Source organism: Lissotriton vulgaris, chromosome 7 (genome assembly GCF_964263255.1).
Source record: "Lissotriton vulgaris chromosome 7, aLisVul1.2, whole genome shotgun sequence".
Taxonomy (NCBI): Eukaryota; Metazoa; Chordata; class Amphibia; order Caudata; family Salamandridae; genus Lissotriton; species Lissotriton vulgaris.
This window is the reverse complement of record NC_141695.1, coordinates 389,561,144-389,575,884: the sequence shown is the minus strand read 5'-3', so window position 1 is coordinate 389,575,884 and position 14,741 is coordinate 389,561,144. Positions and strand designations below refer to the sequence as shown.

At 43.2% G+C, this 14,741-nt stretch overlaps 1 protein-coding gene across 1 annotated transcript in view; it reads left to right on the top strand.

The window, feature by feature from the left end:
• LOC147701718 (neuronal pentraxin-2-like) overlaps positions 1-14,741 on the top strand; it is a 118,081-nt gene that overhangs the window by 101,316 nt on the left and 2,024 nt on the right. The window contains exon 4 of the mRNA XM_086930349.1: positions 4,786-4,965. Coding sequence (XP_086786475.1) covers positions 4,786-4,965 — 180 coding nt within the window. The remainder of the gene's footprint in view (positions 1-4,785; positions 4,966-14,741) is intronic.

Genomic DNA, 14,741 nt, shown 5'->3' with positions numbered 1-14,741 from the left:
TCCATGAACAACTGTCCTCCGTGCTTTAGAGCTGCAAGCTCTCACTGCAGCATCAGCCCTGCTCCTGGAGGCACTTAATGCCTATCCTGCCCGACATTCCCTTGTGATCACTGCCTGCTTCCCCGAACGCCTCCCCCAAGCAACAAGAATCTGCATCTGGCTGAATTGTAACTGTATCCACTAGATAGATGCTATGTGCGCCAACATGTAAAATCATAAACAAAACGTGCTGTATGGAGAACATTGAGTACGAGGGAAAGCTCTACTGAACAATTCAGTATTGCTGAAAAATTGACTCTCTTTTTGCTATCTGATGATGTTTGTGAAGGCAGGCATCTGTTTCCCTGGTCAGCCGTTTCAGCCAGTAGCCTCGCTGTAATGGTTAGTATGTTAAACATCGCGTGCTACTCGCGCAATGCTTCAGGAATGTATGGTGTGTACTTTTAAATATGTGGCTCATGCATGGAGTGTCCACTCGGTTGTGGTTCGAATGCAGCTTTGCCAGTTGCCGTTCGTACACCTACCTGGAAGGACACTCCATGTGATGGGTGAAGTTGATCTTCAATAAACTTCTTTATCAAGATACTCTTCTTGCATCGATCCATCTTTTCATTTGGCGGCGAGGAAGAAACACTCCACCCACATACCCACGCAAAGGATTTCCTGTCATTTTACCATCTTGCCTGATAATTATCTTCAATATCAGACCTAGCGGCTATCCGTGAAGTTCTTCTGGCGGATCAAGCTCTTCGATCATAATAAGGGTGAGATTCTGCAGAGGTACGTGAACTTTATTTCTGTTACATGGAGCACCCAGTTGGCGCTCCCGCCTCGCGGCGATTTCTCTGTGTCGAGCACATTCATCGTCTATCAATGCGCTGACTTTATTAAGCTACTTGGTGCCATCTTTAATTGGGACGCTTGCTATCTAATTCAGTGCAACTTTACGGCAATCAGATTCTGTGCACCGAGCACGCTCCGTGTGATAGGTGGAGTTGATCTTCAATAAACTTTTTTATCAAGATACTCTTCTTGCATCGATCCTTCTTTTCACACTCACGTCCTATTATACCGAGCCGCTGAATCAAACACGCAAGCTAACAGAGAGAAAAGCAGAGCATTTGGTAGTTATATTTTGATTTTTCTTTATTAAGTCTTGGACTGCAAGAATGTGTCGCCTTTCACCGCCATTTAGACACCTTTTGCTATCCTTTTTTATTGTTTTATTAATGATTTTGGTTTGGTTGCCATTCTACTTCATCTACTGGCTGGTAGTAGAACTAACTAAAGGAACGTGTTTCTAGGTTCAGCTTTAGCGTTTTCCATTAAAAGCCAAAGGTGGAAATAAAGCAGTAAGAGCTACAAGCAGTGGATAACTAGTTCTCATGTGGTGTCTCCCCGCTTCAGGAGTCCATGTACACTGTATAATTACGAGAATGCCTGCGCAAAGGGTCGGCAGTTGTATTAAGCGCACTTTCATGAAAATTAGGAGTTGTAGATCGTCTGCACTCAAAATGGTTTTCTGAAGTCCTGTAGCTGTATGTTGACAGCGAAATATTGAGGTGTCTTTGGGAGTGGTTTCTGTTTCTCCAGCATACAATAGCATTCTCTATGGCTAAAGGCCCTACTAGAGCAGCGCATGCGGGCTGCCTAGGCGAGACCTAAAAACGAGGAGAAAGGCGTTAATTTTTAGTGCTGCCCCAGATTAATGCTACGTTGTAAATCTAGAGCAGTGTCAAAAACCTTGAGTTTTGCATGGGAACACCCACAGCAACACCCATGGAATGCTCCTTCCATGCAGAGTAAGGCATTGCCTTACTCCATATTTACAATGCCATGAAAAGCCACGCAGGATAGCTTTGTGTGGCCTTGTAAATATGGCCTGGCACACTGCGTCTCTGTGGCATAACAAAAGTGATGCTCCATTAGTTCAAAAGTGCCTCAGGGCAATTGTAGATAAGCCCTAAAAGTGAAATAAGAAATGCCTAATAGCAGGGGTGCACAACTCTGGTCCTAGCTGAGATACTCGAGGAGTGAAGATCTGAATGGCAATGCTCACACAAATATTCTTTCTTTCAATGCTGTATTTTTCTTCTTACTGATAACATCTGAGGCATAGAAACTCCCAGCACCTATTGGGACATCGTATTCTTATCATAGATCTCACTAACAACATTTACTAAAGAATTTTTAACTTTTATATAGTTTGAGTACCTCAAGGTACCTCTGTTATAAGGTAAACATACAAGTCTTGCTTTTAGATTCATTCAACTTGAGATACAGAATACCCATTAAAGTCGCAGTACTCCTCCAGTGTATCCTATTAATGGTGTTACATTGAGCTGCTAAGACATTTTCCATTGTAAAGTGGTGTGTATGTGGTTTTGGGTGTGTGTGTTTATACACATCTGCTTGAGGTTACACAAAGCAAGAAGGGGCTACTTGGTCCCAACCATGGGGGTTGAGTTTTTTTTTGCCTCTGATGTCCCGGGGGTGGCCTACTATGGCTCTGCTCTGCAAACCGGGCCAAGTACAACCGCTTCAGCATGTGATTCTCAGTGGCAGCGATGGAGTACAGTCACAACCTTCTCAGAGAAGTAGATTGGGGGTGATCAAGCTCAGCACTCAACGTACACACATTCAAATAATAAAAGATTGTCCAACCAGTACTTTCGAAAAGAAAGTTTTTTGTTAATTACACTCGAAGACTAAATACCGCACACAGATATCTTCAGGATTCGAGTTAGTTTCCTCGAACAAAGGTCTGTTTGTGCCTCACACCCCTGTGATCCTGGCACCCCCTGGGTTTCAGGTGGATCACCCTCTCACTTTGGGTACAATGTAGCAAGGACTAGCTCAAGTACAGTTTTACCACCAACACTCTTAATAGCGCATAATTGTTCAATCTTTCTTCAGTTCATCACCCAAAAACATGCAAAGCTGCTAATCGTGCCGATTCCTTATAGCCTCCCTGCCGTCGGCTGGTCTTTCAACTCTCCTAGTCCTGAGGCTGAGCATGAACCATTTGTCCCAGTTGGGCCTTCCGTGCAGTCACGTCTGCGGCTGCCCAGTTGGCCGAAGGCTTCTCAGGAGGCCCTGAGTCTCCACAGCCCTTGCAGTGTATGCTGCAGCCCCGCCTGGCTGTGTAGGTCAGAAGGTTGGTGCTATGGGTCAGCAGGATCCTTGACAGCTGGTAAGATAATGAGTAGACCTCACTAGGTAAGTCGGGTGTCCACAACTCAGGTCATGCTTCAGTCATGTACATCTTGGCACAGATGCTCAGTTCACACTGCACTCGATCACTTGGCACAGCAGCTCCGGCCACACCGCGCTCATTTCCTTGGCACGCTGGCTCACTAAACGCTACTTCAGACAACATCAGATGCACACAATTCTAATCAAAACTGCTGGAGAATCTGCAGCCCACATACACCTTTCTCTGTAATTCTCCACTTCTACAGATCCACTTCACCTCACTCCTCCTTGATTGTCACTCCTCCTGTAGGGTTGACATGCTCCTTCACTGACATGCTGGCGTCTAGGTGCTCAGGACAGGTATTTAACCCTTGTAGCAAGGGCTAGACTTCAGGGGATACCCCTCACTTCTGGGAAGCTATCTGTCAGTCATCTACTAGCTCTGGTTGCCCAGCAGTCTTTTGAGTACCATGCAGAGCATCGCATTCCTTGGTCAAATAGAACTTGGTAATGAAATAAGTGGGTCAGTGAGTCCCAGGTCAATCACTGTGGATCCGAAAAGGCTGGCAGGATAAAAAGCTCCCTCATCCAATGAGATTATCATTTGTTGTTTTACTTCCGAACTCGCTATGCCCGCTAAGCACATTTTTTAAATGCTAGAATCTCAAAAACGACTGAAATTCTTTACACCAAAACAACAAAAACACGCTTTTGGAGTGAAGTTCTCTTTTCATACCAGGTTGGATGGAAATCCTTTCAGCAGTTGATGCTATAAGTGTGAGCAACATTTTCTATAGGATCTAAAATGGGAAAACACTTCATTTAAAACCAACCCTTCCCCCTTTAACTTTTTTACCCATTTTAATCTTCATGAAACTTGGGATGCTGAAGTGTAGCCGACTAAGCTAGTTATTTGACAATATGCGTTCAAAAAGTTATAGCTAAATCAAAATAATGCCCTTTCAACGGAAAGAGTATCTGATCCATAACTTCACAGTGGCCACCGCCACTGTGTAAAACATATTTGCAATTTGATAGCAGTGTAAAAGAATAGAACTAGCAAGCATGTCTTGTTGATTAGGGTTTAGGTGACACCAAATAATAAAGACAGAAATAACAGTCATTATATAGCTATATAGCATGCACTACTTCAATTGGTATCATTATTGTTAGAGTTGTTTTTGCTATTGTTATTATTATTAGTGGTTTTATTACTACTACAACAAAAATTAGTTGGCTCATATCAGCCGCGGCCCGTTCAGGTAATAATTAATTTTCCCGCGTCATTTTCCCTTGAAATCGCCCCTACCACTCTTACCTGCACGGGCCGGCACTGGCTCCTATAAGAACTCCTTCCAGGCGTGAATAGTTTCTAGTCAATCATGTAGTATTTCTTGTATTTACTGTAATTTATATGCATTGACTAAACATTTATTACTCTTCTACGGCAAGATCCGATCCCCAGGCTCTCCAGTGAAAGACCAGGACAAGGAGTGGGAGCCATCTTTGAATGTTTTGCCATACCAGGCATAAAGGCCAAACTCGAACGCTGACCCCTGACCTACCAAATGTTGTCTTTAACTCTCACAGGCTGCCACCCTTCCATTTACCATCAAGGATGCCAAGTGGCATCACCTCTGCATCACTTGGTCTACCCGAGACGGAACCTGGGAGGCCTACCAGGATGGTGTGAGGAAGGGCAGCGGGGAGAATCTGGCGCCCTGGCATCCTATTAAACCCGGAGGGATTTTCATCCTGGGACAGGAGCAGGTAAGTGCTGAAAGCCTTGTGGGGGTAATAAAAAACAGTGCTTACAAAATACACAGTGGCAGATACTGCAAAGCCCTCTGTCCTCAGATGCCATATCAACACCTTGAAAATGGGGAGGCGCTAAGCCTGTTTGGATGCATTCACGCATGTACATATATTCATGTTTTTTCATTCACTTATGCCTTTTTGCAGTTCTCTGTGGATGTTAAAATGATAGAACATCCTATCTAGTAAAAATACTAAAGATTTCTGGTATGTTTCTTAGAATCTAGTATAAACAAAAGAGGAGTATCACCAAAATGACCATGGGAGGTTCTAAATGGGATGTCAAAAAAAGGCATTCTCCTTTTGTTAAGAAACCCCTCACTCACCAACCTGGTTGGTGACATGCTTCATGTCACCAACCAGGTCGGTGAGTGAGCACACCCGGATGGTCGAGTGCCATCCGGGTGTGCTGCGACACCTGACTACAATGGAGCTGGTTTTTTGTGTGAAGTGCAAAAAAAGTGGTGTTAAAAATTGTCCTGGTATGACTTGTAGAAAAAACTTTAATTATAAGCTACTGGACAATAAATAAAAACAGGGTGTAGATACTGGTAGGTTATAATGACCAGTAGTATCTATGTGTGTGTTTTATATAAAAAGATCGGTCTACATGTTTCAACCTGTAATGGTAATCCCAGGTTTTCGTCAGGACCAAGTAGGAAAATGGGTGGTGTACACACACTAACGTGTACCCAGCCCTAAATTCCTAATACCTGACTGCAAAATTGTGCAGCAGGCAGCCTCAGAACCTAAATAGGTGAGGAAGAAACAGAGAAACCTGTGGAAGGAAAATGGAAACAATCACAAACAGATGGTATACATGCCTGTAACGTAGTGTAGGTTCTCATAGTTCTACATGCTTCATGTGAATCCCATTTGTAATTAGAACGTAGTAAAATAATGTGCCAGGGACGTGGAGTACGAGCGTGGATGATTGCTGGTACCTGGTGCATTAGCTGGCCATATAACAATAAATGGTGGTGCTATGAATATAGCTATCAGTCAATGCTCACACATACACACTGATCAATAAACGTGTGGTGGTGGCAGGAAAATAACATTAACATGGTGTCACTCGCAAACTGAAAATTATTTGTAGCGTGACTATTGAAAACCCACTCAAAAATAGGTGAGTTGAAGATTACATGCATGCATATATCAATGTATCAAAGTTATTGGCGAAAGCTGTTAGGGGGGAGGGGACATTTCTTACTCTATTCAAGGTTCTCAATTGCTCCGGGGGGCAGAGGGAGGCTTAAACGAAACCTAATCTGGTGAAGGAAAAGCGGAAAGTGCTGTCAATATGGAGGCAAGGCTGAAGAACGGCTTGTGAACGAGCTCGTTGACGCCGCTGCCGCATGGCGGTGTAGCAGCAGCGTGTGCCTATCAGCAAAAAATTACAGTTTTGTTGTCATCCGAGGTCCGGATACCTACACGCCTCTAACGTGTCCCCGTTGCAAAGTGGAGCCGCTGGCGGGAGGATTTACTAGCGGTGGCTACCGGGTTGGGCGGGGTCACGTAGGGTCACGTGGGGCGTGAGGAAGCAACATTGCTAGGCAACCGCTCGCCGGTCAACTACGGTGGTCGAGCGGTGCCACTAAGCTAACTGCCAGCATTAGTCTTCATAGTAGTGGATATTTGGTAAACACGCAAGCAATAGATAAAGGACCCAGTGTGCCTGGGGGAGCTGGTCTGCTTGGCAAATAAATAAGTCAGTAGACCCGTTATTTGGAGCTATCGTCTGCGCTCAATGGGGCCTATGTGGGAAACTCAAGAGGGGAGGAAAAGAAAAATAAAAGAAAAAATGAGAACAGAGGACCTGTTCAAGGGGCATAATAGCAGCGTCAACAGAAACACTGGGACTAATGGAGCATAATTTAGAGCGCCCAAATGAACAGGAGCAATGGACCTGTGCAGGGGGAAAATTATCCTGTCAAATAGGAGCCCATGTATAGCACTGGGAATAATTCAGCATCTAAAAGGAAAATCAAAAAATCCATGGGTTGAAAAAAATCAATGTTTTTGTGGAAACTTATACACATGGATTGAAAGGTTATCTTTGGAGGACAGTGCCCCAGGGGATGTTATCATTAAGCCCTGTAATATGTGTGGATAATCTATAGATCCACCGTTGCTCCTTTTCAAATAGTCTTTTTTGTAGATTTGGCCCAGCCTTCATCTGTTCAATCACAGACCATCTCATGTCATTAGTGGAGTGGTGTGGCTCACTGGTTAGAGGTAGCAGACCCGAGAGCAGAGGACGGCCTGGGACCAGGGTTCAATTCCCGACGCGGCAGGGTCGTGGACCAGGGTCAGCGGACTCGATAATTCTCGCCTCGGTGCCTACTCTAACCAGGGATCACACTCGGCAACTCTGGGCATTAGCTTGCCTCATCTCTACAACGGCCCCCCACATTCGCCGGGGATGCCTGGTTTCACCTTGGAGATACCCAGTAGGGACCATCTCACAGGGATAGCCAGGACGGGTTCCCCAGCGGTCTACAGCGCCACGATGCCTCAGGGCAGCAGTGCGCTTTACAAAAACACATACATTACAAAAAAACACATACATTTGGGGTGTGGTTGGCTTCCAAAAAGTGGTCTGTTAGTCTGGTTGCATTCTTCTTGCAGCGTATAGTACTGCGATGCTCACAGATCCTTTGTTTGACTTTTCTCAAGGCATATGCCATCTCACCGAAAACACAAAGACCTTAAACCTAGAAGAAGGGAAAATTTGGAAACAACAATCACATACCAACTGCAATAGCAGTAATGTGGTTTACTTGATCACTTGCACATGTGAGAAAGCGTACATAGGAATGACAACCAGAAAAGTCAAACAAAGGAAAGGCTGCATGGCCCGTAGTGTATTGACTGGTTGCTGTGTAGAGTCCAGGTCCTTGCCTCTGGCCCTCTGGCCCTGTCTGTTGATCACCAACCACACTCCTGGTTATTAGTATTAATTATAAGCATTCTGATCTGCATGCTTGATTCTGGCAGTTCGACTACCAGTCTGCATCTGCCAAAAAATACTGGGAAAGTTAGTTGTAAGCACCTTCACTACTTTCTGATGCGCAGCACCCTTATAAGGGTTACCTGTTTACCTTTGAAATCTTGTGTCTCGCGGGGAAAACTGTATCTTTTTTTCACAATCTAAACTGCACATGAATTGTAGTGAATGTGAGAGCGCCCCTGTAGCTAAATCCTAATAAACGATTGTGAAATTGGGGGGCATGGGAGTAGGGCTATGTTATAATCTTTTCCTTGCTCACCGGCTCATAGTGCAAATATCACACTCAGTGCAAACCACAGATTGAAGGCCAAGCTGTACTAGCAACAAGAGCTTGGAAGCTAAAAAAGCCAAACAATATAACTGCCTTCTTAGCAGCTCAGCCACTATGTTAAGGTGTCTCCAGGCTGCAGCTTTACTTCACCATCACAAAAGGCTACAAGTGGGCCTACAGCTTGGCCTTGTTTCTATAGGAGTGATAGCACCCAAACAGCAAAATGCTACTTTGCCCACAGCTTTTAACATTCTTGCACTGGAGCTGCTTCATACTTTTAATTTTAACAATGATTGTATGGGGTAAATTTAAATGCTGAGGTAAACTCCTCCTGTGCACACTATTTCAAAAGTGTCATTGTAAACTGTTCTCGTAAAATCATCTACAGTTTGTGTGAGAGAACAAATAGTTACCAGCTCCCATACAAGGTGGCAATCTTGTTGTAGACGAATTTGAGCTCTTTCAATCAATGATGGGAATTATTTTCTTATTTATAATTAAAAAAAGAATATCATAGCAATATGGTGATCCATTGGAGTATGTGTAGTCCACCAGGATGTTATTAGCCTACCTATGTCTGAAGCAATACATGTATACTACTCTCCATTCCTTCTTCACCCTAGGTTTGCTCCTACATCTGTCTTCCAGACTCCATTTGGACAGAATATTGTCCTGCTGTTACACCTTGACACTCAAGTCTCCCTGATATTCCACTTACCTAAGCCATTTTCTCACATGGCTGAGGTCTTTGAAATGTGTATGCATTCAGGCACAACTCCTAGGTGAACTGCAGCATTCGACAAAGGCTCTTTCTGCTGAAGTCAGTACAGTGGTGCAGGGAAAGCCTATTAGCCAGATCCTCAGATTGGCTGGTGTTACTCCCAGAAGATAGTGAAGGCGGAAGAGTCATAGGTCTTAGTTTAAGGCCTAATAAGGCAGTTTCCAAAGTTGTAGGTTAACCTAAAGGAGAGTGCAGCAGGAAAATAATCATGAGAAAACTCCTCTTTTTGAGTAGCCACCCCCATTTCATTTGCTTAAAGTATCACTGTTTTTTAAGCTCTGCACACTGAGGCACTGCTGTCCCATAAAACATGGGAAAATTGACTAAATCAATGTATTTAAAGTAAGGTCATGGTATATAGTGCCGGAAAATACACCAGTGGCATGGAAACTTAAATGTCCACCAATTGTGCCATTCTGTAGAGTGACAAAGGAAAAATGGCTTTAGGCTTACCTGTTTAGCTTGGCTCCTGCAGCTTTTTAAACCTGCAGGTGAACCAGTCAAAATAGCATTCGTTGTCAGGAGAAAACTCTTCTTTTAAATATTAAATAATTCACCCCTAATGTTATATATGGGGTATCTGTTTGGCTAGGGTCTGCACCTAAGCCAGACAGAGCCCACCGGTCTAGTCAGGGTAAGTAAGTTACACACCAAAGATAACCTGTACTCACCACCGGTAGATGGGCACAGAGCAGTAAGGCTTATACCCTGAGGCAATGTATAAAGCATTTGTGCAACACACTCACACCTGTGAATCAATTAATAGACCACAACAGAGATTCCACACAAGTTTTATAGAAATATATATATAGAGTATAATGTGCGTAAAACATAGACCAAAATGTAATGACTCATGAACACTGTGCACTCTATCCGAATCCCGAATCAGTATGCATTATCCTGATAAGACACGAACTTGACATACAATATCAGGTCATGAAATGCAACATAAAAATATATTGATCACAACTACTGTGCATACTATGCAAATCTTGGCAATGTAAAACAACATCCCTCACTCAAGGTATTTTCCCACAAACTCTCAAGAACAGCATCAGGATGCCTTTTTGGTGATAGTGCGCTTTATACGTTAACTGAATAAATAAAGATACACCAGATCCTCCCACTTCTAAAGAAACCCACACTAGACTCCAATGACCTTGACAACTGCAGTCCATCACTTTCCTACCCTTCATCAGCAAGATCATTGAACAAGTAGTCCATGTTCAGCTCCAAAATCACATCAATGCTAAACATCTCTCACATGGCTTCAGATCATGCTGAAGCACTGAAATCACTACTTTACACATTGTAGATGATGTCCTTTGGACCACAGATGAAGATGTTGCATACCACCTGAAATTGCTGGACTACACAGTTGTCTTTGATCCAGTCAACCATTCCACCCTCATAGGCACCCTGGAGTCTAGAATGGAATTTACTGGCAATGTCTTTACTGGTTTCCCTCCTACCTTTCCAACAGACACCAATGTATTTACATGGACATCTTCAAGTCACAAAAGATCCCTTTCTCTACTCACAGATAACAGCATCACGGTTCACAAACATGCAGATGAAAGACAACTCTACTTGAAAATCTCCTCTGCTTCAGATATCCAACACCTCAAACACTGCTTGCATATAATTCTGATCTGGATGTCCAGTGTCTATCTGAAGCTCAACCCAACCAAGACACAACTCCTGTTAAGAACAACAAACAAGATACAGTACAAAATCTCTCACCCATGACAGCTTTGAACTCCAACTTTCACCAAATGCCAAGTCATTTGGATTCACCCTGGACACCACCCTCACCATCAAGGAACACTCTGCCAAAATGTTTAGGAGTAGGCAGCCTTGTAGGCCCACTTCCAAAACTTCTGCGGAGGGAAAACAAATGGTGCCTGGTCTCTCTTCTAAAGAAAGTTAAACAGTGTCACCAGAAAGCAGCTTCAAACCTTCATACTCTTGCATCTTGGTGTTGGTAATGCACCATGACTTCCCAGACTCCACACTGGTAACCCTTAAGGGCACCCTACTCTCTGAAGCACATCTCATCCAAAGCTTGAGGAAACATGATCACATCACCCCCATCCTGATGGAACTTCATTGGCTTTCCTTGCCAGCAAGCCATCTCCATCTCCAAAACCAGCCTCTTGATTTACATTGTCATTATGACGAGCATCCCTGCTTATCTTGCAAATACGCTCACAATCTCTGCCAGTTCTCTGTACACCCACAGCCATCAGACTTCAGGCTATGAAGTGTAAAAAAGAAAAAACAAGACAGCAGGCCCTTTCCATCTACGCACCCAGGATCTGGACAAGATCTCGATCCATTAATAAGGCCCACATGCTGCTTCATTTTAGGAAAGAGTTGGATTCACCTCTGAAGAACTAGAACACAGTGCCTCATCCATCCACTATCTAGCACACTCTTATATTACTCATTGACCTTATGTATGCCTCTGGCTATGTAAAGCCACTTTGGTGCCTTTCGGCTAGGTACGTGATATAGAGATACTGTGTACATACAGCCCGCTAAATTTACTGATTTTGTGCCTCTTTTTTCCATCACAAGCTTTAAGAGACAGTTGCTTGGGCCTAACACAAGTCCGTAGATAACGCACCGCAGCCCAAGATCAAAGTTAATTATCCCCAGGTTATTCCACCAAAAATATAGGCTGCAGTCACGGGTCTGGTGAAGTTGCTCTGAAAAGTGTCAATCAAGCAAAGGCTCAAAGGCTGTGGACCATAGCCATCACTATGTAGTTGTTCATCCTGAAGGCTGGCCAACTCATCGCCAAAAAGTGTTCGCACCAGACAACAGGGTTAGGTAGAAATTCCTTTATTTAACAGTGACATTTTTTCCCTGGCCAACAAATGTCTTAACTGCTTGGGATTCCACCCAACGTTCTAACAGATAACATTAACGATAGTTCCAACATGGAACTTAACATTATACCAAAACGTCCTTAAGCTATAGCATAGTCCCTTTTTCAAGGAACTTACTGATTGCAAGACGCCAAACAATAGTTCTGTATTTGCCAGGGACTATTGTGTCCAAGTGGGAGTTTTTAAGAAGGTGAGACACTATAAACTGTTCAAAGATCTAATAACAGCTCCTTCTGGAAAAGTCTGATTGATAATGGTAGACATAGGAGGCCAGGGACTCAGTGGAACACCCAAAAGAAGAGTGGACATAACTTAGATCTCTTCTTTTCACCTGACTCACTTACAAGCAGTATGATCCTTCAATGTCAAGGTGAAAGCGAAGGTAGGCGGCAAATCAACAGATGTCATTTCATGGTCGGATCCTGTACTCAGTGTATTTATACCATTATGGCTAGAAGAAGAAGCATTGCAGCGCATGCCAGGTTTATCTGTCTCTTATATACTGCCAATTATTCCGGCCATACTCTTAAAAAGCAGTCACCCAGTTACAGTGCACCTGAGAAGGTGAAGGGACTTAGGGATTTTAGAGGACTTTAGTGAGAAAAGCTTTTTTATTAACCAAAAATCTTTAGTTGTGTCTGTCTGAGGATTCAACAAATTACAGGAAGGTGAAAGTGCAGAAAATTATATTATGCTGTGTTTTGACTAAAGAGCACATTATCGTGATTTTATTGTAAAAGCTATCAACAAATATACTATTGTTTTCAGGAGTTTGAAAGGAAGGTATTTAAGTGAATGGTTAGGAGTGAGCTGCCTTGCAGTGGCACTTCTAGAACCTATGCCAAGTTGAAAAGACTAGCTACCCTAAAATACGGTCATTTCGTATGGATAATAGTGACCCAAGCCAGCCATCGCCGACAAGGCACACAATGGCATCATGTGTGGAACCTACAGAATCTAGGGTAGCATTATTTGTGGCAAAAAGTCAGGTTTGGGTGATAATAATGACAATTTAAATCAGGTCGCCTAGCTGAATCACATGATCAGCTGAGAGTGTAGCATTTCTGAATCTACAAGGGATCCATGAATGGTATATTCAAGAAGCGACCTTGGTAACGAAACTGAATGCTTACTTGACACAGGTCATCTAATGTCCATGGAGTTCTGGTGTTAAAATAAGCATTACGAAGTTTGAGAATCCATTCACACGTGCCCACGAATGAAGGCATCTTATTAGTTCCTGGCCTAAAATGTGTATTTGGAGTGGAATTTAAGAGAATTTTAGAGCGTGTTGTGTATTTTACCCAATCTGCTCCTCTTCTGCACTATTAAACAAACCTTGACCCATGGTGCACCTGGGTCATAACATGCTGGCAATGCCACAACTTTCAGGCTCGTCTCCCTCTTTTTTCATTTGCTGCCCTCTTCTTACCTGTGTCTTTATGCTTAGCCACCAAAACCTTTCATTGAGACATTTTATGTTGTCATTTTTTGGCCTAAATGGCACTTATGGGCCAGACTATTTAACCTTTTGCTCATATCTTTGGGTAACACAACACTCTCAGCTTGCATCGACACCTAGATGTCACAAATTTTAAGTTCATCCATTACTTTAAAATATGGCCTAGAATGCCATGGTATGCAGCTCTTATTTCTAACTCCTTTCTTAAGCAACTCCACAATGACCTTCAACACATCATCTTTGTTTATGCAAGCAACCCACTCATCTCTAAACAAAGCTTCCTACAATCCTCCTATAAAATCTGACAACTACTTTCTCAGTCTCAAAATCCTCCTCACTTTCTTTGAATCCAATAAGCAAGAGAGGCAATCCACCAAACAATTATTCCAACTATGTATACAATTTCATGAAGCCTTATTGCAAATCTCACTAACCTGTAAGAACCTTTGCATGTGCCATCTGGCTTCAAAAACCTAAGTGTTTTGTGATGAGTGTCTAGAACATTCTTGGCCCCCAAATAAAAGGTCTGAAGTATTCTGTGCCACATGCTACACACTTGCCCCCAGCTCATTAAAAGAATAGTTCCTATCATGGGCGGATAGAGGATGAAAGGCGGAGTCAACATTCTTCCCCTTGCCACCATGCCGCTGAGAGAGTACAACCCCAGTTCCCAATGCACTGGGATCCACAGTAACCACAGTTTATTTATTAACATCAAAAGGGGCCATGATAGCTGCTTGAGCTATCGCTTGCTTCACTGACTCAAGCGCCTTCTGTTCAGCCTTATGCCACGCAAAGTTGACACCCTACTCAGCATGAGACTCAAATAAGCTTTTGGTCTAACTCCAGAAAAAGAGATGAAATACTATAAGTACGCCAACTTCCACCTCCAAGAATCGGCACATTTCTCTGCGCAGTGTCATGCCTGGTCTGGAGAACCAGTCCAGTGCATACAGTAGAATGCCACAGGCAGACATACATAAATATTCCAAGCCTCGAACACTATAACTTAGCTTAAACTACAACAGACTGCTAAGATCCTACATCCATACTTAGGCCATTTGTAGGCCGGTTGGGTGGCGGGTGTGCCACAGTGGGGGGCAAATCTGGTTTACACCCTGCAATAACTTTATAAAATTAGGTCTCTAATTTTCTTATTACAGGGTAAAAAACTGCATCACCAATCTGTTGTAAAAAGTTATTACCATTGAGTTGTGACATCTTAATGCATGCAGACAGTGTGAAACACAGGACTTTGAGACTAATTACAAATCATCTTTGAACAATGATACGTTATGCGGATTTGTAGA